Genomic DNA, 27926 nt, shown 5'->3' with positions numbered 1-27926 from the left:
TTATATCACTCTCGTGGGTCAACTTCTAAGCTTTTTGTCGAAGAAAATACAATACTGGGTGTCTTCATCAGAATAACTGACGAGTTACAAACATTACCAACCTTAGTGGTGCAGTTGTTAACGCGTTGGACTTTGGATCTGGAGGTTGGTGGTTCGAGTCCAAGTCATGTCATATAATTTATCTAGGTGAAATAATCGGGGAACGATGTTTGTGACAAGCATTTAAATATGCTTAACACAATTAAAATTCCTTTTTTTTACAAACATTAGATTATTTCATAGAGGTTTAACGCCTCTAACTGCTAAGGTCTTTAGACTTGACCGCTTGACCCATCATTCGGCTAGAATCTGACCGCAGATTTAAGCCTGTCGCATATTGGAAGCGTAGTCGCGCGATGCAGCCTGAAAATCCAAACCTATGAAAATGACAGAGACCTCTTTAACCTTAAACAGTATGACGACTTGGGTCGGAAAAGGCTAGCAGCACGCGGTTGTCCAGATAGTCCCTCTTCGTTCTCGGAACGGCCGGCTTTCTCCTATCCTGTCCTCGTTCTCTCTTCGATTTGGGGACGATAAGACCTTAGTAGTTACAGTTCCCTCTATCAAACCTCTTAAAGAAAAAAAAAACAACAACACTGAGAACGCGGGAAAATAAAACTTATTGACCATCAACATTTCTACAGCACACACTGTATTGTTTTCTGCCTCGGAAATGTCGTTATGTTATTTTCTTTATTTATTTATTATGTCTTTATTTTGGGAGTTCTTTATGTTTTCTTTATTATTATTTATTTATTTATTGCGTGAGAGAGAGAGAGAGAGAGAGAGAGAGAGGAATAAGGAAAACGCATTTGTGGAGTGGAATGTTCATAGTCCGTCTCCCTTAGGTTGGAAATTTTTGTAACAAGGCTCAACACTCAACACGTCAGAGAATTTCATCTCAAGCTAAAAGGAATAGACTATAGGACTTGCTCTTCATGATGCGGACAAGATGTTAGGAGGAAATGACCTCCCTACACGATGAAAACCTGATGTTATTGTTTGATGGAATTGGGAATGAAAACAAACACATCTAATAGTTACCTGGACACTTCACTATTAATAGGAGGTACCTACCTAATCCACATTGTACCTACCTAACTTCCCATTTACCATTGCATTTTTACCTAAATTATATGTACCTAATTCACGTTGTACATCTAACTTCCCATTTACCATTGCTCTCCTGATGTTATTGTTTGATGGAATTGGGAATGAAAACAAACACATCTAATAGTTACCTGGGCACTTCACTATTAATAGGAGGTACCTAATCCACATTGTACCTACCTAACTTCCCATTTACCATTGCATTTTTACCTAAGTTATACCTAATCCACGTTGTACATCTAACTTCCCATTTACCATTACATTTTCCTACATTTATATCTTCAACTTCAAGTAAAGAAGCTTTTTCCTATAAAAGTTTAATTTTCTTTTCAAAACTGAACTCATTAAAAAGTTGAGACTGATTTCACTTCAAAAAGAAAGAAGGAAGCATTTTTCCGTTCGGCATTTCTCATTTGAACTTAAAGGATTTCTAAAGAGGCTTAAGGAACGAGTTTTGTACACAATATCAAATTCCAGATCCACTGATGGATATTATGTTCAGAAGATTTCTTTACAGAGTAAGATGAAATGGGATGGTGAATATGTTTGACTCACGAGGGAAATTCGCTCATTAAAAAATCTTGAATCCTGGCCTTAGGGGGGCCTGCAGGTCCGTTTTTATGTAATTTTTTCTTGATAATGAGTTCTAAAGTTCAGTGACCTACTAGTGTTTTTGAAGAGAGAAAAAGAGGATGAAGAGAAAAGGGAGATGAAAGAGAGAGAGAGAGAGAGAGAGAGAGAGAGAGAGCCGGAATAAAACATGAAAAACCAACAGGAAGAAACATTGTCGAGTAAGAGAGAGAGAGAGAGAGAGAGAGCCGGAATAAAACATGAAAAACCAACAGGAAGAAACATTGTCGAGTACAAAAAAAAAAGAGGGGAAAAAATGTCGGCTAACATCCGTACAAAATATTGTCGTACAAAAGAAACATTAGGAAATATTGTACAAAAGAAACATCTCATACAAAAGCACTGTGGTACCTAACAATAGTATCGCGTGGTGTTGTGTTGCATTTCGGAAGCGAAGGACATAAAGAAACAGAGACAACCCTTTTCATTCGGGGTTTCTGGAGCGTGTAAAGAAAGAAGAAGATGAGAAATAGAAAGAGGAGGAGGAGAAGAGGAAGGAAGAAGGAGAACAACTAGAATAGTGAGGAGGGGGAGGGGGGGGGAGAACGAAAATTCGAATAAAAAATTTGGAAACAAAAAAAAAATCCTCTCTTATTCCCTTCCCTTCACTATTTTTTGTCTTCATCTCATTCTATCTTGCTGTCTCTTCCGTTTCTTTTTCTCCACTGATGGATATTATGTTCAGAAGATTTCTTTACAGAGTAAGATGAAATGGGATGGTGAATATGTTTGACTCACGAGGGAAATTCCCTCATTAAAATCTTGAATCCTGGCCTTAGGGGGGCCTGCAGGTCCGTTTTTATGTAATTTTTTCTTGGTAATGAGTTCTAAAGTTCAGTGACCTACTAGTGTTTTTGAAGAGAGAAAGAGAGGATGAAGAGAAAAGGGAGATGAAAGAGAGAGAGAGCCGGAATAAAACATGAAAAACCAACAGGAAGAAACTCCATTATTTTTGTAAGGAAATAGAAAACGTCTTTTTTTTCAAGAGGTTAGATAGAGGGAACTCTAGCAACAAAGGTTTTATCGTCCTGAAATCTAAGAGACAAGGAGAAAGCCAGCCGTTCGTAGAACTTATCTGTTTAGTAAAAAGTTCGTTCCGAGTGGGAATGGAAATATCGTTTATCAGAGGATCAGTCTCCACCAACCTAACTAGGTTGGCATCGAAAACTCAACAAGGCGTTTTACTCAACATTCGATTTTCGTATTACCTATTGAGATCTTAAAAATAACAAAAAAGAGGGGAAAAAATGTCGGCTAACATCCGTACAAAATATTGTCGTACAAAAGAAACATTAGGAAATATTGTACAAAAGAAACATATCATACAAAAGCACTGTGGTACGTAACAATAATAGTATCGCGTGGTGTTGTGTTGCATTTCGGAAGCGAAGGACATAAAGAAACAGAGACAACCCTTTTCATTCGGGGTTTCTGGAGCGTGTAAAGAAAGAAGGAGAAGGAGAACAACTAGAATAGTGAGGGGGGAAACGAAAATTCGAATAAAAAATTTAGAAACAAAGAAAAATTCCTCTCTTCCCTTCACTATTTTTTGTCTTCATCTCATTCTATCTTGCTGTCTCTTCCATTTCTTGTTCTATTTTAATTCCAAGTGTATTGTCCTTGTCCCCCATAGAATCCTCTCTCTCTCTCTCCCTCTCTCTCTCTCTCTCCCTCTCTCTCCCTCTCTCTCTCCCTCTCTCTCTCTCTCACACACACATACCTTGAGTGTGGTAGTAGAGTGAGGCCTACAACATAAGCCGCGACATTGGCCGCAGAATCTCGGCCGCATTTTCTTTTTGCTGCGGCATTTCTTGAACCGCAGGTACACTGGTTTGGAGGACTTACGGGTTGCCTTGCACTCATGACCTTTCTGAAATGAAAAGAAAAACAACCAACAGATCAAGGGATGATAAAAATAAAATAAAAAATATTAATTTTTAACTGTGTTAAGCATATTTAAATGCTTACCACAAATATCGTTCCCCGATTATTACACCTAGATAAATTTTATGATTTGACTTGAACTCGAACCACCAACCTCCAGATCCAAATGTCCAACGCGCTAACATCTGCACCATTGCACTGAGGTTGGTACAGATCAAGAGATGATACATGTAATATAAGAAACAAAAAAATTCCTGAAAAGTACAGATAGGTAATATCTGTATTTTTCATATGTTTGTATTATGTACTTACACAGTAGGTACATAATATGTCCCAGAAGTTCTGTAAGCCTGTAAGGAATGTAAAGTACCCCTTTATTTCTTGAGAACGCCTATAGGAATTTTGATTGCTGATCGATCCTAATAGGGTTAGGAAAGGTCATATGGCCTATAGAGTGATGCCATTAAAAACTTGGTTCGACCCCGGGAAGTGCACTTTTTCTATTAAAACGGCCTTTTTTTGTTCTTAAAGTCGCTCGACTGCGATTCCAATGTGCACGGCAGACCTAATAATAGTAGTAGGTACCTATATGCAACTCACCCTGATATGATGATGGTAAGGAGACTGGAGGGGCAAGTTGTACGAATTACTGAAGCAGGACATTGGCCGCAGAATCTCGGCCGCATTTTCTTTTTACTGCGGCATTTCTTGAACCGCAGGTACACTGGTTTGGAGGACTTACGGGTAGCCTTGCACTCATGACCTTTCTGAAATGAAAAGAAAAACAACCAACAGATCAAGAGATAATGTAAGAAACAAAAATTTTCCTGAAAAGTACAGATAAAGATCCCTGTATCAATCTTTTCATACATATGTATTATGTACTTACACAGTAGGTATGTCCAAGAAGTTCTGTAAGGAATGTAAAGTACCCCTTTATCTCTTGAACGCCTATAGGAATTTTTGAATACTGATCGATTCTAGGGTTAGGAAAGGGCATATGGTCCACCGAGTGGTGGCATTAAAAACCTGATTCGACCCAGAGCAGTGGCACTTTTTTGAATTAAAACGGCCATTTTCCGTCCAAAAAGTCTTCCAATGTGCGGCAGACCTAATAATAGTAGGTAGGTACCTGTGTGATTTTGTTGTGCAACTTGTCCCACAGAAGTTCTGTAAGGAATGTAAAGTACCCCTTTATCTCTTGAACGCCTATAGGAATTTTTGAATACTGATCGATTCTAGGGCTAGGAAAGGGCATATGGTCCACCGAGTGGTGGCATTAAAAACCTGATTCGACCCAGAGCAGTGGCACTTTTTGAATTAAAACGGCCATTTTCCGTCCAAAAAGTCTTCCAATGTGCGGCAGACCTAATAATAGATAGGTACCTTTGTGATTTTGTTGTGCAACTCACCCTGATATGATGATGGTAAGGAGACTGGAGGGGCAAGTTGTACGAATTACTGAAGCATGGTCTCAACTGACAGAGGCGCGTTTCATTGGAATGTGAACACAGGGACTGGCGATAAGACATTCCGACACCACAGGGAGTCGAACACGCGGACCAACTGAAGCAGGGTCTCAACTGACAGAGGCGCGTTTCATTGGAATGTGAACACAGGGACTGGCGATAAGACATTCCGACACCGCAGGGAGTCGAACACGCGGACCATGGCGTGAACTTCGGCTGACAGCTCACCGGCGGACTTTCTACTGTAACACAATGGTAACAGTCATTTTAGAGTTTGATAGAGATTTCTTATGATAAAGGAAACTCGGAACGGTTGGCTTTCTCCTATCCTGTCTTCCTCCTCTCATTGCTTTCGGGACGATAAGACCTTGGCAGTTACAGTTCCCTCTAAATATATCAAACCTCTTCAAAGGAAGGAAGGAGAAGAAGAGGAAGTTGCTATTTTGTATTTTAGGAAGTGTCGGTGCAATAATAAAATACGACGACGAGTTTTCTTGGCAGATTTTCTACTGTAACACAATGGTAACAGTCATTTTAGAGTTTGATAGAGATTTCTTATGATAAAGGAAACTCGGAACGGTTGGCTTTCTCTTATCCTGTCTTCCTCCTCTCATTGCTTTCGGGACGCTAAGACCTTGGCAGTTACAGTTCCCTCCAAATATATCAAACCTCTTCAAAGGAAGGAGAAGAAGAAGAAGAAGAAGAAGAGGAAGTTGCTATTCTGTATTTTAGGAAGTGTCGGTGCAATAATAAATTACGACGACGAGTTTTCTTGGCAGACAGAAACCCATGGAGCTATCAGTTACACTGACACGGACAGAAGAAAAATGTTTCATTAATAATAATGAATTACAATGCAGAATACTTGGAATAGTAGTGCATAAGGCAACTTAAGAAAAAATGATCATGAAAAACTTTTGTTAGTATGAATTACAATGCAGAATACTTGGAATAGTAGTGCATAAGGCAACTTAAGAAAAAATGATCATGAAAAACTTTTGTTAGTTTTTTTTCCTTTCCAAGTAGTTTCATTGTTTTTCCTTTGTTCTTTTTTAATTAATTGACCTCATTAGACTCCAACCTCGTTTCCATTTTTTTCATTTTGTGCTTTGAACTTTTTGAAAAACACTTTCAAGTGCAAACACATTTTCAAGTACCCTCAAGTTTAAACGTTGAAAACTGCAAAAGCTTCCGTTCCCATTTTGTCTATTTCGTACTGAAACTAGGAGTTCATGGGATTGTAGACTCAGAGTAATGCTCAACGCAATGATCCCCCAAAAACTAATATGTATGCTGAAAATGTGTAGGTTGTAAGAGTATGTAGGTACATTATGACAATTTTTCCAGCAACATATTTTAAAATCTACCTACTACCTATATGTAGTTTATTACCTATTAGTGGAGATATCAGAACTACAGTTATACATACTACATAGCTACACATGCCTAGAGATTTACAGACAAACAAAATGACAAACTTGTACGCTTTCCAACACGTGGTACCTAATACCTATTTGAGTTCACGAGTTTTGTTTTGTAGCTAGATTTAGTAGATAGCTATTTTAGATTAAGTTTCCTATTAATTAGAAGAGCATATCTCTACTTGCTATCTACTTTTCGCACACCTAGGTTAGCGCGGGGCCCGTGGCAGTCTGCCATTCTGCCTTATGGGTAATCCGGCCCTGGGTACATTATGACAATTTTTCCAGCAACATTTAAAATCTACCTACTGTGTAGGTAGTTTATTACCTATTAGTGGAGATATCAGAACTACAGTTATACATAGCTGCTACACATGCCTACATGCCTAGAGATTTACAGACAAACAAAATGACAAACTTGTACGCTTTCCAACACGTGGTACCTAATATCTATTTGAATCCACGAGTTTTGTTTTGTAGATAGATTTAGTAAATAGCTATTGTAGATTAAGTTTCCTATTAATTAGAAGAGCATATCTCTACTTCCTATCTACTTTTCGCACACCTAGGTATAGGTATTGTATTTTGTACATTAGATACTCTCACATTATTAAAATATCCTTCCTCATTCTTCCTATATCTACTTCAAAATTCCAAAACACTGCAGTATGAGGATTTGAAGTATCAAACACACTCAGAAACTTCAAACATATTACATTTGAAGTTTCAAAGACACCGGCATATATGATCTGCACTCTGCACTTCAAAGAAATTACTTCAAACACGAGAGAGTCAAATAGTTCCAAAACACTGCAGTATGAGGATTTGAAGTATCAAACACACTCAGAAACTTCAAACATATTACATTTGAAGTTTCAAAGACACCGGTATATATGATCTGCACTCTGCACTTCAAAGAAATTACTTCAAACACGAGAGAGTCAAATAGACTTTGCACAAACAATGCACTTTGTTGTTAGAATGAGAGCGTCGCGTTTTTTAATTAGTAAAGATAAGGTACTCCGCCAAATGAGTTCTTCAACTCAGGCGTGTAGGGTGTAAGGTGTTAGGGGGGGAGATAAGGTACTATGCAAGTAGTACTGTCTACCTGAAAATTTAGTACGCAAGTAGTAAACACCGTTACTATATAGTGACCTGCTATATTATGGGGAGAACTTTGACCCACATTCATCTGACGTGACATGACTCCCCATGACGTCACATGAGCTCATACTACCCATAGGCGGCGATAGGGGGGGGCTTGGGGGGCTTAAGCCCCCCCAAAGTTATCAGGGCCTCTTACACTAGATAAAATTGGATTTCAGAATAATAATCCAAAACAATATTTTTTACTTTTATCCTATAGGAAGGAAAGTAATGTAATCGGGTCGAATTTTCGATGGTCAGTTTTTAGTGTCAAAAACGTTTTGAGGTCCCTAGAGCCTAAATCCAAAGTTTCAGCCATTGGTCCGTGTATGTATCTGTGTGTCTGTCTGTAAACAAAATATCTCGAAAACGGTAAGAGCTAGCGACTTGAAATTTGGTGAGCTGTCAAATGTGACAAGGATGCGACACGAAACTTTTGGTTAAGACCGGTGCAACGGTTGGCGGCATTTTACTGCTTTTTTGTCTGTCTGTCTGTAAACAAAATATCTCGAGAACGGTAAGAGCTAGAGACTTGAAATTTGGCATGCAGATGACAAATGTGACAAGGATGAGACACGAAACTTTTTTGGTTAAGATCGGTGCAACGGTTGGCGGCATTTTACCGCTTTTTGGCGGTTTTCGGTGTAATTTAACAATATATCGGGGACGGTATGAGCTAGTTAAGATCGGTGCATTGGTTGGCGGCATTTTACCGCTTTTTGGCGGTTTTCGGTCTAGTTTAACAATATCTCGGGAAAGGTATGAGCTAGAGACTTGAAATTTGGTATGTAGTTCACAAATGTGACAAGGATGCAACTCACAACATTTGGTTGAGATAGGTGCTGCGGTTGGCGGTATTTTGACCGCTTTTTGGCGATTTTCGACCGTTTTTTGGCGGTTTTCAGCTATACCGACTAAACGGTTAGAGATATGGTAAAAGGTTGAGTGCGAAGGGCATCCCACTCGGAAAATTTTGTTAAGCCAAAACCAGTTGGCCTCAAAGCGATCATTCTAAAGCTGATTGAGAGGCCGACGACAAACGCCGACCCCATCTGAACATGGGAAAAGGCGAAGAAGAAGAAGAAGAAGAAGAAGAAGATCAATCTCTCTCTCTCTCTCTCTCGTTCTTATAATATCTTCTACCACAAACATCTAAGGACATTTGAGTATGTTCTGATATCTTTATAATATACATAAACACAAGTATGTACAATGTACATACATAGGTATAAGTTTAGTAGGTACATACACATTCGTGTGTCTTTCGGGTATGTTTTTCACAAACACACACTCTTTTGAAATCGAAGGAAATAAATAAATAATAAAACAAATCTGAAATAAAATACATCATGGGTATGAGAATAATATATACTAAAATATTACATCAAAGGCTCTGGAGAGGAAAAGCATTTTCTTTCATGTAAGGACCGAGTTGTAATACAAAAATCTGGAATAACTCGAGAGCTGTTTTTTCTTTCGTCTTGGAGTTATATTTATTATTTTCCTATACACAAGGGTAAACAAGAGCTATACTTACAGGGTGATCCTGAAGCTCAAGCATGTGCTTCGTGTAGACAAGAAAGAATGTTGATTGAAATGTTTTGTAAACTCCCTATAGAAGGAGATCTTCAACTCTCCCCTTGTTTTCTGTTTTAGAAAGAAAATTAAGGTATAGTATAGGTAGATACCTATTATCTCAATGGTCTGCCATGATCTGGTTATTACATTCATTGTTAGTTCATATGATATGCCATGAACTGATTTGTTACATTCATTGTTAGCTCATATGATATGCCATTTTGATATTACATTCAATTGTTAGTTCATATGATATGCCATGAACTGGCTGTTACATTCAATTGTTAGTTCATATGATATGCATATGATAGGTATGCCATGTTGATATTACATTCAATTGTTAGTTCATATGATATGCCATGAACTGGCTGTTACATTCATTGTTAGTTCATATGATATGCCATGTACCTACTGTCTTTTCTAGACATCCTTTTTTTTTTTAACATATACATCTCTTTATTTCATATAATATACATAGGTACATGACAAATTAGGAACATATTATTATAGAAATAAGGAGACGTTACCCCTTGTCTAAACCTCAATACATAATGTATTGAGGTTGGCTATCATGGCATATCCTTTAGGAGTATAGGTAGGTATTATAAATAATATAATGGTTCAAATAAAACATTGTTTTCAAATAACGAGTCAATTTACCACCATAACCCATGTCTCTGTCTTCTACTTAATATTTCTCTCTCTCTCTCTCTCTCTTTCTCTCTCTCTCTCTCTCTCTCTCACTCACTATCTCTCTCTCTCCACACACACTCACTCTCTTTCTCTCTCTCTCTCTCTTTCTCTCTCTCACTCACTATCTCTCTCTCTCTCTCCACATACTCACTCTCTTTCTCTCTCTCTCTCCACACTCACTCTCTCTCTAATCTCTCCTTTCTATTTCCTTCCTCCTCTTCTCCTTCCACCCCTCTCTTTCCCTCTACACCTCTCCCATACACTCTTCAATCCTATCCTGAAGATATGTTATAGTTTCCACCAATTCTGACACCAACCATGCACAACGTTGCTTCAGTGTTCCATTGGGAACTGATGTATTCAACATGCTATAGCCAACTCTGCGGGTTCGATTCCCGTCCCGTCCGAGGCGAATTTTAGCCTCACCTGCTAAGGTTTGTTCTCGGAACGGCAAGCTTTCTTCTATCCAGTCTTTCTTCTCCCCTCGTTTTCGGGACGATAAGAGCTTAGCAGTTACTATTCCCTCTATCTTTGAGAGGAGAATAAAGGTTCTGTGATCCAGTAACAGTCATCAGTGAACGCATTACCAGAGTACAAAGAAAATATCAATACCTATACCTACGGGATATTGTAGCAGTGCAATAGTCCTAAACTAAAATGGTCGCGGCACATCTGATCAGGGATCAGGAAGAGACCGCCTTAACATAATAATACGGGATAAGCCCGGACAGGGGGTACCTAAATCTAGGACCTAGGATTTCCCTGTCCTATTACCGGCAAATGTTTTAGAAGGGAGACATATTTTCCCTTCTATGTATATTCTAGGATTTATCGGAATATTCTTGGTTTAACCGAAATATTATTGGTTTAATCGGAATATTCTTGGTTTAATCGGAATATTACCTATTGGTTTAATCGAGATATTCTAGGTTTAGTCACTCTCGCGGGTTGAAGATAAAGTGTGGGGGCAGAGGAGAGAGAGGAAGGATTGGAGGTGAAGATAAAATATTTCATTAATTGGTTTTTACTTTTGCTTCATATCATTCACTCCTATACAGTGTGTACCACAAGTCCTTTAGTTATACAGTGTGTACCACAAGTCCGAACAGATATCTCCCTTATAGCTCTTTGAACTCAGTGAATGTCACCACTAAAAATGACATTGGACAAAAGTATGTAGATCGCCTGTCTTTACAAACATTTAGAGTTGAAAATTTCCACCCCTAATGAGAACAAGCAGAATTTCTGATACACACTGTATAACAAAATGAAGAGAACATCAACAAAGAACATCGTTTTCATCGTCAGTGTTTTCACGCTCTGTTCACACTTTCTCATTTCCGGCCATTCTATCTCATCCAACATCCTCTAATCTCACCACCTCCACTGTACATCTTTCATTTCATCTTATACCTCGAATACTTCCTGTGTTACTTTGGATGAGTGATATTATATGACAAACGCAACCTACATCTCTTCAAATCTGAATCAAAGCGAATCTTGGAACTCAAAGCGGCAGTTTCTCTAGACAATGTTCAGGGTCTCATACCTACAGCCCGGTAACCTCTTTCCTTTAGATTTATCCTTAGGGTTGTATGTATGTGGGGGGTTAGATGGGGGCGAGTTTTCTTGTTAGTATGATGCCAGCTGCTGATTCTATTCAAGGTAAGGACCTGTGTCACATACGTTTCTGTTCGGTGTTTTACAGCGCCTGTGGTGATACAGTCCGCTTATTTTCTATTCTTGTACAATTTGCTCTTGGGATATATATGTAAAACCAAACAGTTGGGAAAAATCCGAATCTGAGTCAAAACTCCGAAAAAATAACTGTAAAAGGTCGAAAATTCAATTTTTATTTTCCGTTCTAATGAAAGAGTTCAAATATGTGTGACGTCAGACTTTACGCAGTTGTTTTTTTCGTCCGTTAGGTAGCGCCACTATGCAAGCGTGCTAGCGGAGGAGCAGAAAGAACTGCGCAGAAACGTATGCGCACAAACACATTAATGCGCTGCCTGCGAGGGAGATTTGCTCGGGACATTTGATGTGACGTCATCGCCTACGGGAGCGTATGGCGTGACGTCAAAGTTCACGATTTACCGGTATTTTTTAAATCGATTTATCTCGAGAAAAGTCGTAAGAAAAGAAAAATTCCGTTGGTCCTCATTTTTCCTGCTCTATGACTTTGAAACATCACCCAAGTAAGCGCAACTGATCTATTTAGTGAAATGGTTTTCATAAAATAAACTCGACTTGATAGCTTGATACTACTAATTACACATTACAATTCTGAAGATTGAAGAAGAAGACAGAGATCGAGAAAGAAGAAAAGAGATCACCCTAAAGGGGATTTAGGGATTTAGCTAAAGAGGGAGAAGAAGAAAAAAGGAAAGGGGGGGGGATAGATCCTACCTAATTTTAAGGTTTTTTTCCTGTCTGAAATCTCGATGTTATCTATGTACTTACATGAAGTATCTACCTACATATCGCACCCTCAGAATTATAAGCTGACATGTCGAAAAACTCGATTTTTGATACATCACAGTTTTATTACTTTATCTTACTAAGCGAAATCAGATCTTTCGATTGGTCCACGGACTGACCCTTACCGAGATAGCGCTGGTGATATCTCTTAAACCGTCTAGCTATTAAAAAATGACAAACTTTCAATTGCGATTGCCCCAGCAAAGATGGCGTTTTCGACATTATTATTATTATTATTATTATTATTATTATTATTATTATTATTACTTTAAAGCCGTTTTAAACAAAAAGTACCTAAGGTTAGCTGGGTTAGGTCCTCCCTATGTAAAACCCTTCACTCGCTGTTTCTCTCCCAGTTTAGAGGATACATTTTCAACTCTCACCCCCTCTCTATTCTTCTCCACCTCTCTCTTCTTCCTCTCCTCCCCCCTCCCTTTATTCCTTCCCCTCCACCCCTCCCTTCCTCCTCTCCACTTTAACTCCTTCCTGGGACAATGGTTACATTTTTTTTCCTCTCCTATGCATACAAAATTTTCATTAATTTTTAAATGGTTTAAAACATTACACAGTTTTTACTTTTTTTTAATAGTTGGTGTGACGCATGTAAATAAAAATGCAAATGTAAAGAAGAAAAGAGATCACCCTAAAGGGGATTTAGGGATTTAGCTAAAGAGGGAGAAGAAGAAAAAAGGAAAAGGGGGGGGGAAATAGATCCTACCAAATATTAAGGTTTTTTTCCTGTCTGAAATCTCGATGTTATCTATATACGTACTTACATGAAGTATTTGAATTTTGAATTTGCTTTATTTACAGGTCCACATTACAAGTTATGACAATTAACTCTATTACAATATAGACCTAATTAAAAATACAATAACAATAAGTATCTACCTACATATCGCACCCTCAGAATTATAAGCTGATATTATTTCGAAAAACTCGATTTTTGATACCTACATCACAGTTTTATTACTTTATCTTACTAAGCGAAATCAGATCTTTCGATTGGTCTACGGATTATAAATATCTCCACGACTTACCCTTACCGAGATAGCGCTAGTGATATCTCTATCTTAAACTGTCTAGCTATTAAATGACAAACTTTCAATTGCGATTGCTCCAAAGATGGTGTTTTCGACATATCACCATATAATTCTGAGGGTGCGATATGTATATTAGAATGATGTACAGATGTACATATAGAACTTTAATGGAACTTTTATTTTAACCCAAAGGCCTCAGGAACTTTTGACTTTATTTCAAACTAATAGTATCTCTCTCACTCTCTCTTACTAATTCTCTCTGTCTCTCTCTCTCTCTCTTACTAATTCTCTCTGTCTCTCTCTCTCTCTCTCTCTCTCTCTTTTACTCCTGTATCTCTTTCTTTCTCTCTTACTCCTTCTGTATCTCTCTATCTCTATTTTATTTGCGTGAATAGGTGAAAAACACCAGGGTTACAAAAGTTCAAAGTGAACGCCTTGGTTAATACAAATACCCAAAGTGAAAAATGCTCTTTTTAAATTTTTTAAGAGAAAGCAAAAGGCAAATTGAACTTTTGACTCTCTTACTAATTCTCTCTGTCTCTCTCTCTCTCTCTTACTAATTCTCTCTGTCTCTCTCTCTCTCTCTCTCTCTCTCTTTTACTCCTGTATCTCTTTCTTTCTCTCTTACTCCTTCTGTATCTCTCTATCTCTATTTTATTTGCGTCAATTGGTGAAAAACACCAGGGTTACAAAAGTTCAAAGTGAACGCCTTGGTTAATACAAATACCCAAAGTGAAAAATGCTTTTTTTTAAATTTTTTAAGAGAAAGCAAAAAGCAAATGGGGTAACCCCAGATTTTTTACTTTCTATTTTTTCTTCGAATTTAAGTGTCTCTTGCAGATGGAAGATTATATAAGATAGGTTTTACTTTCCATTACCAAAGCACTATATTCATCTTGAAAGTCATTATGTATTTTTTAAGAGGATTGATAGAGGGAATTGTAACTGCAGAGATAATGATTATTTGTTAGGTTTATATTAGACATCCTATGTATTAACATTATTAACACAAGTATCTAATAATAATATAAACGGTAAGAATAATGCAGAGATAAATAGATAATATCGTCCCGTAAGCGAAAAGAGAAGGAAGAGCGGATAGGATAGAACCAGCAGTTCCGAGAGAGAATCTTTTAGAATAAATTTCGGCTCGGCCGAGCGGGAATAGAGATGAAGGTACCTACATAATGCTGTACATAGGTATATGTAATTAATACTCCTACATAATTTTGTACTCATTCCATTTGATAAAACCGATTACAATTGATCGAATCTTCTGAACAAAGTCTAGATTTCGCTCCTAAGTTCACCACAAGTATAGCTGAAGCATTGTCTGCAGCATTGTTACAATGTATCAAGTTTACTGAGGTAACAGAAAGTTGTGTGATGTTTAGACCACATTTTTTCCTTCTAACTGACTGAAAAACATAAATCTCGTCTACATACTTTGACATTTTCTCTCGCACCTCATGTCAGTGGTGTAGGTTTGGTAGAGAGATGACCTAACTATAACTTCGTGGTTTAGCTTTAGAGTACCTACTGTTAGAAAGTTGAAACTCACTCAGAAAAACAGTCGCCACTGGTACCCATAGACTCAGTCCATCCCAAAATCAAAGTGCAAATAATATCCTTTAGCTTAGACTGCTTAGAGGGTAGCGCGTTTGATTCCTAAGCGGTAGGTCGCGGGTTCGATTGCCGTCCGGGGCGGATTTTATCCTGAATAGATAAGGTTCGTTCTCGGAACGACTGACATTCTCCTATCCTGTCTTCCCCCTTTCTTCGCTTTCGGGACGATAAGACCTTAGCAGTTACAGTTCCGTTCAGCAAACTTTTTTTTTTTTCAAGTATTAGGTACATAATTATATATCTACCTAAGTAAGTACCTAGGTACCTATGTACCTAGTTTAAACAAATCCGTCTGAATCCTCCACTATTTTTCATTTTCTCCAATTTGACTTTTTTCCCCCAACACAAACGTGATTTTTTTTTTTCACACAATTTAAACATACTGAGAGAGAGAAAAAAAAACATGTTGTTGATATGGGAATGAAGAAAAAACACGTCATTTTGATATGGGATTTGAAAATGAGTGTGAAAACGGTAGGAGAGAGGGAGGGAGAGAGAAAAAGAAATGGAACATTAAAGAAGAGAGAGAGAGAGAGAGAGAGAGAGAGAGAGAGAGAGAGGAGAGGAGATTCCTGAGATTTTAAAATACTTGAATAATTTAGTGTTGAAAATCCTTTTTACTCCCTTAGGTCTGAAAAGATTAGGAGAAACGATCAACCTACATCATACGTGGTCGAGTGAGTCTCACACTAGACTGGCACACCGGAGGTCTGGACTTCGATTTCCGGCAGTGTCGAAGTTTTTTTCGGCTTTGTTCTTGGAATAAGAGTCGTACACCCTTGATTGTACTCATTCCATTTGATAAAACCGATTACAATTGATCGAATCTTCTGAACAAAGTCTAGATTTCGCTCCTAAGTTCACCACAAGTATAGCTGAAGCATTGTCTGCAGCATTGTTACAATGTATCAAGTTTACTGAGGTAACAGAAAGTTGTGTGATGTTTAGACCACATTTTTTCCTTCTAACTGACTGAAAAACATAAATCTCGTCTACATACTTTGACATTTTCTCTCGCACCTCATGTCAGTGGTGTAGGTTTGGTAGAGAGATGACCTAACTATAACTTCGTGGTTTAGCTTTAGAGTACCTACTGTTAGAAAGTTGAAACTCACTCAGAAAAACAGTCGCCACTGGTACCCATAGACTCAGTCCATCCCAAAATCAAAGTGCAAATAATATCCTTTAGCTTAGACTGCTTAGAGGGTAGCGCGTTTGATTCCTAAGCGGTAGGTCGCGGGTTCGATTGCCGTCCGGGGCGGATTTTATCCTGAATAGATAAGGTTCGTTCTCGGAACGACTGACATTCTCCTATCCTGTCTTCCCCCTTTCTTCGCTTTCGGGACGATAAGACCTTAGCAGTTACAGTTCCGTTCAGCAAACTTTTTTTTTTTTCAAGTATTAGGTACATAATTATATATCTACCTAAGTAAGTACCTAGGTACCTATGTACCTAGTTTAAACAAATCCGTCTGAATCCTCCACTATTTTTCATTTTCTCCAATTTGACTTTTTTCCCCCAACACAAACGTGATTTTTTTTTTCACACAATTTAAACATACTGTAGGTAGGTACCTAATAATTTTTTTCCAAGGTAGGCCTCAGCAAAATCCCTGCACCACCTGAAGATATCACACTAATATCCTATGCAGATGATTGTACGATTCTAGCAACAGGTCATAACATCACAGAACTAAGTACCAAAATTAATGAATACCTCTCTACTCTCAATGCTTGGTTTACTCAAAGAAAACTAAAGCTGTCCCCTGGCAAATCTTCGGCAACATTATTTACAACTTGGACCAAAGAGGTAAACACCCAATTAGACATCAAAATTAATGACCAACGTCTTCCGACAATAAAGAATCCAAAGATTTTGGGTCTAACATTCGACCCCCTCCTAACCTTCAATCAACATGCCACAACAATAAGAAACAAACTTAAACCTAGAAACAATATGCTGAAGGCACTAACTGGCAACAACTGGGGCAAAAACAAGGAAACAATCATCACAACATTCAAAGCATTGGGCAGATCAGTGATGAACTATGCAGCACCAATTTGGTCCCCACAGTTGTCTCAAACTCATTGGGATAACCTACAAATATGTCAAAATGCAGCTCTGAGAGTAGCAACAGGATCGCACAAGATGGCTCATGCTGATCACTTACACAATGAAACCAAAATTCTACCGGTTAAAATACACAATGAACTATTGTCACAACAATATCTGCTTGCGTGTCACCACTCAAATCATCCTTGCAAAACAATAGTTCAGAAGCCGCCTCCTCCCAGATATATACGACGAACTGTTCAACACCTGAAACACAAAATACAAGACATCCTGGTACCAGACATAGATACACCTACCTGCAAAATCCTTAACAAAGTTATACATACCAGGGTAGTTGAGAATGCAATCCAGTCGTATAAACCCAACAAAGTACTCAACACGGCACCACCTGACATTTCTCCGGATGAGAAGAAGTTACCGAGAACCACAAGGAGTGCATTGTCACAGTATCGTTCGGGCTGGTCACGGAGACTCAACAGCTACATGCATAGAATTAATCCATCTATTGAAGATAAATGCAACCAATGTAGCCAAAGTCCCCATGACACACCTCACCTATTCAATTGTCCTGGAAGACCTACAACACTCACGGTCATTGATCTCTGGCAAAACCCTATAGCCACCGCTGAATTCCTTGAATTGCCAACTGCATTGCCGGGTTGATGTGAGGAAGGAGAGGAGTCTGCTACTACAACAACAACATGTAGATAGGTACCTATATACCTACTTACCTATCTATTCTTGTCTTATCTTTTTTTTTATTAACACTATCTTTTTTTTTATTTATTTAGATTTATTAAATAAGAATTTAATTAAATAATCACCTAGCCAGTCCATTCACACGAAATAAATCGATCAAACAACAAAGTATTCAGAAATTCAAAGACAATAATGTTCGATTCCCGCCCGGGGCGGATTTTATCCTGATGGGATAATGTTCGTTCTCGGAACGGCTGGCTTCCTCCCATCCTGTCTTCCTTCTTTCTTCGATTTCGGGACGATAAGACCTTAGCTGTTACAGATCCCTCTGTCAAACCTCTTAAAAAAAAAGACAAATCGTCTGTCTTGTAAGCGCTAGGCCGCGGGTTCGATTCCCGCACGGGGCGGATTTTATCCTGATGGGATAATGTTCGTTCTCGGAACGGTTGGCTTTCTCCTATCCTGTCTTCCTTCTTTCTTCGATTTCGGGACGATAAGACCTTAGCTGTTACAGATCCCTCTGTCAAACCTATTAAAAAAAAGACAAACATGAGCTCACCTCACAGGTACACTGAGTCCTACAATCCAACATGAAAGTTTCACCATCCCCATATGTGACATTATGAACGAAACAGGGTACTCCTCTCTGAGCTGAAACAATCAATGAAACACATAAAGTATTAGGGGGACATAAAAAGGGAAAATTTGAAGTCTTACAAACTTCTTTATCCTGAATTTTTTTCAAAGGAAAATTTTCAAATAGCAATAGTGAATGATCTTTTCTTTTTTATCATTACACAGAAGGGTTTTGTATTTTCATAAAGTCTATTCATACAGTAGTCTTCTTCTCCTTTGATCTTCCGAGGCTAATGCTGTTACTATGATTTCATTTTGAGTTCGATATACAAAAGGTCACAGCGACATTTACTCCTCACATTAACTTCATTATCAAATGTCGTAGAGATACAGAGGCACCTACACAGAGGCAAGACTCTACTAGATCAATCTTAAATGGTGTTCTTTTATTTTTTATTGAGGGTTATTTACAGAGGGAAACTAACTTTTTCTAAGAAAGATAATGTTTACTGTAGTGAAAAATTGAAAATCGAAATCAAAATACCTGAGGGAAACTACCTTTATGTAAGAAAGATAATGTTTACTGTAGTGAAAATCGAAATCAAAATACCTAATACTAAGGTAAATTTTAACTCCTCCTAAAATTTATAATTTTGGAATTTATTTCTACACAATGATTTTTTTTTTTAATTCATATTTTCTAATAAAAGTTTATGATAGAGGGAACATTTTTTCTCGTGAAAGTTTGAAATAATTACCAACCTACCTACATAATAATAATAATTTCAGTCTCTCTCAACACAACTCACATGAAGATGATGATGTAAATAAATGAGTTGTAAATAAAATAATGAACATTACAAGAGCAATATGGAACAAAGGGAGTGATAAAGTGAAGAGTATAATAGGCATTCAAAGTATTATAGCTGTGGTTTTGTTTCTATATGGAATACACGCTTATGTTAGTAACTATAACAAAAATGCAGTATTTTATTATTATTATTGCAATACACATTTAATAAAATAGGTAGGTATAACTTTAGATTTTTTACATAAAGCTAAATCAAAATTTTGAAGGTGTACTTTCAAAATCAAGCCCCCCCAAAAATTTAGGCAAGAACCGCCTATGACCAGCAGTTCCGAGAGAGAATCTTTTAGAATAAATTTCGGCTCGGCCGAGCGGGAATAGAGATGAAGGTACCTACATAATGCTGTACATAGGTATATGTAATTAATACTCCTACATAATTTTGTACTCATTCCATTTGATAAAACCGATTACAATTGATCGAATCTTCTGAACAAAGTCTAGATTTCGCTCCTAAGTTCACCACAAGTATAGCTGAAGCATTGTCTGCAGCATTGTTACAATGTATCAAGTTTACTGAGGTAACAGAAAGTTGTGTGATGTTTAGACCACATTTTTTCCTTCTAACTGACTGAAAAACATAAATCTCGTCTACATACTTTGACATTTTCTCTCGCACCTCATGTCAGTGGTGTAGGTTTGGTAGAGAGATGACCTAACTATAACTTCGTGGTTTAGCTTTAGAGTACCTACTGTTAGAAAGTTGAAACTCACTCAGAAAAACAGTCGCCACTGGTACCCATAGACTCAGTCCATCCCAAAATCAAAGTGCAAATAATATCCTTTAGCTTAGACTGCTTAGAGGGTAGCGCGTTTGATTCCTAAGCGGTAGGTCGCGGGTTCGATTGCCGTCCGGGGCGGATTTTATCCTGAATAGATAAGGTTCGTTCTCGGAACGACTGACATTCTCCTATCCTGTCTTCCCCCTTTCTTCGCTTTCGGGACGATAAGACCTTAGCAGTTACAGTTCCGTTCAGCAAACTTTTTTTTTTTTCAAGTATTAGGTACATAATTATATATCTACCTAAGTAAGTACCTAGGTACCTATGTACCTAGTTTAAACAAATCCGTCTGAATCCTCCACTATTTTTCATTTTCTCCAATTTGACTTTTTTCCCCCAACACAAACGTGATTTTTTTTTTCACACAATTTAAACATACTGTAGGTAGGTACCTAATAATTTTTTTCCAAGGTAGGGAGAGAGAGAAAAAAAAACATGTTGTTGATATGGGAATGAAGAAAAAACACGTCATTTTGATATGGGATTTGAAAATGAGTGTGAAAACGGTAGGAGAGAGGGAGGGAGAGAGAAAAAGAAATGGAACATTAAAGAAGAGAGAGAGAGAGAGAGAGAGAGAGAGAGAGAGAGAGAGAGAGAGGAGAGGAGATTCCTGAGATTTTAAAATACTTGAATAATTTAGTGTTGAAAATCCTTTTTACTCCCTTAGGTCTGAAAAGATTAGGAGAAACGATCAACCTACATCATACGTGGTCGAGTGAGTCTCACACTAGACTGGCACACCGGAGGTCTGGACTTCGATTTCCGGCAGTGTCGAAGTTTTTTTCGGCTTTGTTCTTGGAATAAGAGTCGTACACCCTTGATCTTTGAGAGGAGAATAAAGGTTCTGTGATCCAGTAACAGTCATCAGTGAACGCATTACCAGAGTACAAAGAAAATATCAATACCTATACCTACGGGATATTGTAGCAGTGCAATAGTCCTAAACTAAAATGGTCGCGGCACATCTGATCAGGGATCAGGAAGAGACCGCCTTAACATAATAATACGGGATAAGCCCGGACAGGGGGTACCTAAATCTAGGACCTAGGATTTCCCTGTCCTATTACCGGCAAATGTTTTAGAAGGGAGACATATTTTCCCTTCTATGTATATTCTAGGATTTATCGGAATATTCTTGGTTTAACCGAAATATTATTGGTTTAATCGGAATATTCTTGGTTTAATCGGAATATTACCTATTGGTTTAATCGAGATATTCTAGGTTTAGTCACTCTCGCGGGTTGAAGATAAAGTGTGGGGGCAGAGGAGAGAGAGGAAGGATTGGAGGTGAAGATAAAATATTTCATTAATTGGTTTTTACTTTTGCTTCATATCATTCACTCCTATACAGTGTGTACCACAAGTCCTTTAGTTATACAGTGTGTACCACAAGTCCGAACAGATATCTCCCTTATAGCTCTTTGAACTCAGTGAATGTCACCACTAAAAATGACATTGGACAAAAGTATGTAGATCGCCTGTCTTTACAAACATTTAGAGTTGAAAATCTCCACCCCTAATGCAAACAAGCAGAATTTCTGATACACACTGTATAACAAAATGCAGAGAACATCAACAAAGAACATCGTTTTCATCGTCAGTGTTTTCACGCTCTGTTCACACTTTCTCATTTCCGGCCATTCTATCTCATCCAACATCCTCTAATCTCACCACCTCCACTACATCTTTCATTTCATCTTATACCTCGAACACTTCCTGTGTTACTTTGGATGAGTGATATTATATGACAAACGCAATAGGATGTACTTCTCACTAACGTTTGATAGAAAAAAATGTGAACTAAAAATTACAAACCGAGGGGTCTGTTCCAGTAAACAACATTGCATTTTACTGTAAGTACTTGGATAGACATTTGGGACCATAGTGTATGTATTAGATAAGATAAATAACATTTGGGACCATAATGTATGTATTAGGTAAGATAAATAACATTTGGGACCATAGTGTATGTATTAGCTATGAAATTTCTCGTTAGGTATTGGACCAAATGCCCTCACTCTCTTGGACCATAATGTATGTATTAGGTAAGATAAATAACATTTGGGACCATAGTGTATGTATTAGCTATGAAATTTCTCGTTAGGTATTGGATCAAATGCCCTAAATCTCTTAAGGATGAGTGATATTATATGACAAACGCAATAGGATGTACTTCTCACTAACGTTTGATAGAAAAAAAAGTGAACTAAAAATTACAAACCCAGGGGTATGTTCCAGTAAACAACATTGCATTTTACTGTAAGTACTTGGATAGGATAGACATTTGGGACCAAGTGTATGTATTATATAGCTATGAAATTTCTCGTTAGGTATTGGATCAAATGCCCTAACTTTCTTAAAAAGTGATTAAATTTAGGGGACAACTTCTCTGAAAGTATGTAATATGTAGCTAGCACCATTTTGCTTTTGTTTACGCTCCGAGTGAAAGGTACAATATTTTATACACTCCTCCTAACTCTCAACACAACTCACATGAAGATGATGATGTAAATAAATGAGTTGTAAATAAAATAATGAACATTACAAGAGCAATATGGAACAAAGGAAGTGATGAAGTGAAGAGTAGGCATTCAAAGTATTATAGCTGTGGTTTTGTTTCTATGGAATGTACACGCGTATGTTAATAACTATAACAAAAACCAAAAATGCAGTATTTTATTATTATTTTTTTGCAATACACATTTAATAAAATAGGTAGGTACCTATAACTTTTTTTAAAAGAGAAAAATCTACGAGTTTTGCACGTTGCATAATATACCTAAAATATTTACCCGGCGTACATACAAAATATTACCTTTTATTTTCTCACCCTGTACCTATTTGGAAAATAGCACTCTACTATTTTATTTGCCTTTCCTTCCCTCTCTCTCTCTCTCTCTCTCTCTCTCTCTCTCTCTCTCTCTCTCTCTCTCTCTCTCTCTCTCTCTCTCATACTTTCTTATCGAACATTGTATGGTTAGTGTGTTTAAAGAATGCATTAACCCAAACAGAGATTTCTATTAACTCTCTATTATTACCCCCATCAAGGCCGATTATTACCCCTTGTTATTATTACCGCATCAGTCCTTGTTATTATTTTTTTTTTTTTCGTTTTCGTTTGGTTTCTTGAGAACAACCCCCAACTTGTACCAAACAGAGTGAAATCAAAACGAAATAATAAAATTAACATAAATATAATCCAACGATACCCAAATAAATTACAAAAAAAACTAATCATAGTTAGGTAAAGCGCGAAATGGAAAAAAGAGCAACCCCATTTTAATAGATAGGTATGCCAGCCTAGTTAGCTTAGTTGGTAGTGCGTCTGCCTTGTAAGCGCTAGGCCGCGGGTTCGATTCCCGCCCGGGGCGGATTTTATCCTGATGGGATAATGTTCGTTCTCGGAACGGCTGGCTTTCTCCTATCCTGTCTTCCTTCTTTCTTCGATTTCGGGACGATAAGACCGCTGTTACAGTTCCCTCTGTCAAACCTATTAAAAAAAGACAAATATGAGCTCACCTCACAGGTACACTGAGTCCTACAATCCAACATAAAAGTTTCACCATCCCCATATGTGACATTATGAACGAAACAGGGTACTCCTCTCTGAGCTGAAACAGAGAATGAAACACATAAACTATTAGAGGGACATAAAAGGGGAAAATTTGAAGTCTTACAAACTTTTTTATCCTGAATTTTTTTCAAAGGAAAAATTTCAAGTAGCAATAGTGAATGATCTTTTCTTTTTTTATCATTACACAGAAGGGTTTTGTATTTTCATAAAGTCTATTCATACAGTAGTCTTCTTCTGCTTTGATCTTCCGAGGCTAATGCTGTTTCTATGATTTCATTTTGAGTTCGATATACAAAAGGTCACAGCGACATTTACTCTTCACATTAACTTCATTATCAAATGTCGTAGAGACACAGAGGCAAGACTTTACTAGACCAATCTAAATGGTGTTCTTTTATTTTTTATTGAGGGTTATTTACAGAGGGAAACTATACCTTTATCTAAGAAAGATAATGTTTACTGTAGTGAAAATCGAAATCAAAATACCTACTTAGGTAAATTTTAACTCCTCCTAAAATTTATAATTTTGGAATTTATTTCTACGAAATGATTTTTTTTTGTTTAATTCATATTTTCTAATAAAAGTTTATGATAGAGGGAACATTTTTTCTCGTGAATGTTTGAAATAATTACCAACCTAACCTACATAATAATAACAATTTCAGTCTCCATTCAAATGAGGGACAGAAAGATAAAATGTCAACCTAATTACTCGGAAAATTAAGCAAATGTCTGAATAAACAGAAAATTAGGTGGGCAGCTAATTTACTATCTCCCTCTCTCTCTTTATCTCTCTCTATCTCTCTCTCTCTCTTTCAATATAGCATAGTACCGCTAGGTAGGTATATACAGTTATACACAGACTATAGATATACGTCAACCTAATTACTCGGAAAATTAAGCAAATGTCTGAATAAACAGAAAATTAGGTGGGCAGCTAATTTACTATCTCCCTCTCTCTCTCCTTCTCTCTCTTTATCTCTATCTCTCTCTCTCTCTTTCTCTCTCTCTCAACATAGCATAGTACCGCTAGGTAGGTATATACACAGACTATAGATAGGTAGGTAGGTATATTTTCGCTGTGGATGTAAAGTTTACGACACAGAAATTTATGCAAAGGGTGATAATGAAAATAAACACTAGAATTCTAAAATGAAGCTTGTACCAGAGGGAGAAATGAGGGACTAATATGACTATTGATTATAATTTTGTATTCGAAATTCAAAATACAAGGTAGGTATTATACACCCTAGTACCTCCTTAAAAAAAAAAGAAATAAATAAATCAAATGTACTCTTCGGAATCGAACCCGGGAATTCCTGCATGGCAAGTTTGATAGTGTCATTTGAAGTTACAGCTAGACATTGCGATAAAGTGATAAGTGTGATATGATAAGATAACATTTCTTGTAACTTGTAACCTTATAGAGCTACGTAAAAAAAAAAAAAAAAAAAAAAAAAAAAAATGGACTCTTCGGAATCGAACCCGGGAATTCCTGCATAGCAAGTTTGATAGTGCCATTTGAAGTTACAGCTAGAGATTGCGATAAAGTGATATGATAAGATAACATTTCTTGTAACTTGTAACGTTATATAGAGCTAACTGTACACCTATAACATTTTAAATTGTAATTTAAAAGTTAGTAAAAATAAGGGATGGATAGACTTGATGGTACCCGTATGCTAATTTTCAAACCCATATCAAACAAATATCAAACCCATATGAAACATGATCCCCTATGTTCCCTATATTAGCTCCCCTTCCCCTAAAATCCACAGTCCTCCCACTACTAGCTCTAAATTCACAAGTTGTGGAAAAGTTTGATAAAAATAAATTGACCATGGCGAGAAGGTAGCTTAATATTTGCATTTTATCGAAAAATTAGAATGTTAATTATTTGATGTTAAAGTTTGGAATTGGTTGGTGTGAGTGTGAGGGAGCTCCCCTTCCCCTAAAATCCACAGTCCTCCCACTACTACCTCTAAATTCACAAGTTGTGGAAAAGTTTGATAAAAATAAATTGACCATGGCGAGAAGGTAGCTTGATATTTGCATTTTATCGAAAAATTAGAATGTTAATTATTTGATGTGGAAGTTTGGAATTGGTTGGTGTGAGTGTGAGGGTATTAGGTATGATGATGTTCATGTTACGGTATCTTGCACAGAGAAACCCAAGTTCTGATATTTGATGCTTTCCAAGTTTTCATCCTTTTTGTACTGCATCACATCACACTGGGTAATTCATGTAAACAGTAAAAGGAAAATGTATACTAAGGCACTACGAAGCTGGTATTTGGGTTGGTACCTACGTTTTATGTCAAAAAGGATAAGGAAATGTTATTTCAATTAGGGTTTAAAGTATGAACCAAAATCAGAGTTTTTTTTAAATATTTAATAGACTGAAAATTTTCCTTGCTAAAGAAATACCAAGGGTTCAGTGAGCAGAGCATCCGATCGTAAATTTTTTGTAGCCAAAACCAAATGTCATCTCAAAGCAATCACCCTACGAACACTTCCTGTGTTACTTTGGATGAGTGATATTATATGACAAACGCAATAGGATGTACTTCTCACTAACGTTTGATAGAAAAAAATGTGAACTAAAAATTACAAAGGATGAGTGATATTATATGACAAACGCAATAGGATGTACTTCTCACTAACGTTTGATAGAAAAAAAAGTGAACTAAAAATTACAAACCGAGGGGTATGTTCCAGTAAACAACATTGCGTTTTACTGTAAGTACTTGGATAGACATTTGGGACCATAGTGTATGTATTAGGTAAGATAAATAATATTTGGGACCATAGTGTGTGTATTAGCTATGAAATTTCTCGTTAGGTATTGGATCAAATGCCCTAACTCTCTTAAAAAGTGATTTAGGGGACAACTTCTCTGAAAGTATGTAATACCAATGTATTACAAACATTTAGAGTTGAAAATTTCCACCCCTAATGCAAACAAGCAGAATTTCTGATACACACTGTATAACAAAATGCAGAGAACATCAACAAAGAACATCGGGTGAAATACGCCAACCCCGTCTGAACATGGGAAAAGGCGAAGGAAAATAATAGATGATAAAAAAAAACGGGGCTTTAGAATCCTGGGCCCTAGAACGTAATTCTTTCACGGGGGAAAGTAATGATAATGACACAAAGATACCTAGGTACTTACTATGTATAAACTTGGCAAATGCTTATAATTATGTGAGGTCATAGCACCTTCTTCCTATACATTACATACTCGTAACCCCATACAGACCTTGTCTTGCCATCTCTCATCTCTTATATTGAAAAGAAGTCTTTATAATAGGTATGTAATCCAACCATAATCATTTTCCAAGTGTAGTTCCTGCTTTACAAAAGTATAAATTTTAAACTACATCACGTACTGAGATCGTATGGTTTTCTTTATTTATTATTTTCCAAACAAAAAAACCTGGTCTTGTTGTTCACACTTTTTCACAAAAGCACTAAAAACTGACCATCGAAAATTTGACCCGATTACATTACTTTCCTTCCTATAGGATAAGGAAAGTAAAAAGTGCATACCTACCTACCTACATTTTGTTTCTCTCTCCAAGTGATCAACGTTAGCTCCTCTGTTATTTGGCGGACCCTATATATTCCGAGGTTTATTGCCAAGTGATCAACGTTAGCTCCTCTGTTATTTGGCGGACCCTATATATTCCGAGGTTTATTGCTGTATTGTATTTAATTTCCCGCTTCCAGGTATATACGTTATACAGGTTCTAACGTTTTATACAGGTTTGTTTATTGTATCTATGAATTTATTTATTAGGTTTTCATTCCCAACTTTTTGTCTTATCCTGCTGAATTATCATCTTCCCCACTCCCGGGTGTTTCACTTGTATATTTCTTGGCAAACTATATTCAAACCGTAATGGAGACTTATCTTGGCAACAATCAACTAGTGGTCGTTATATTTGTACGCTTATTCCTTAGTTATAATCTTATAAGTAGTGACTGTAGCCAATTCTAGCCTCCGTGTTCATCAAGCAGTGGTGCAGACGCCATTCAGAAAACCAGAAGGGTGAAAAATCCTTTCAGTGTTTTCTAATCGTTGTTAATAGGTAACATAAAAACCAAATAGAGAAGGTGAGAGAGAGGTAATTCATGTTCACACTTGAAGTGTGTTGGATAATGAAGAAATAAAATAGAAGAAAGAAGAAGAAGAAAATAAGGGGGAAGGGGAAGAAAAATGAAAAC

General features: G+C 37.1%; 1 protein-coding gene across 1 annotated transcript in view; it reads right to left on the bottom strand.

Moving 5' to 3' along the window:
* The window catches only part of LOC103509871 (connective tissue growth factor), a 50330-nt gene that overhangs the window by 782 nt on the left and 21622 nt on the right, over window positions 1-27926 (bottom strand). Inside the window, exons 3-8 of the mRNA XM_026824084.1 lie at window positions 18453-18544; window positions 17568-17673; window positions 17327-17440; window positions 5332-5374; window positions 5076-5226; window positions 3500-3649 (exon numbers count right to left, since the gene is read on the bottom strand). Coding sequence (XP_026679885.1) covers window positions 3500-3649; window positions 5076-5226; window positions 5332-5374; window positions 17327-17440; window positions 17568-17673; window positions 18453-18544 — 656 coding nt within the window. The remainder of the gene's footprint in view (window positions 1-3499; window positions 3650-5075; window positions 5227-5331; window positions 5375-17326; window positions 17441-17567; window positions 17674-18452; window positions 18545-27926) is intronic.

This window comes from Diaphorina citri, unplaced genomic scaffold, assembly GCF_000475195.1.
Source record: "Diaphorina citri unplaced genomic scaffold, Diaci psyllid genome assembly version 1.1 scaffold538, whole genome shotgun sequence".
Lineage (NCBI taxonomy): Eukaryota > Metazoa > Arthropoda > Insecta > Hemiptera > Psyllidae > Diaphorina > Diaphorina citri.
Note: the sequence above shows the minus strand (reverse complement) of the source record. Positions and strands in the feature narration are given on the sequence as shown.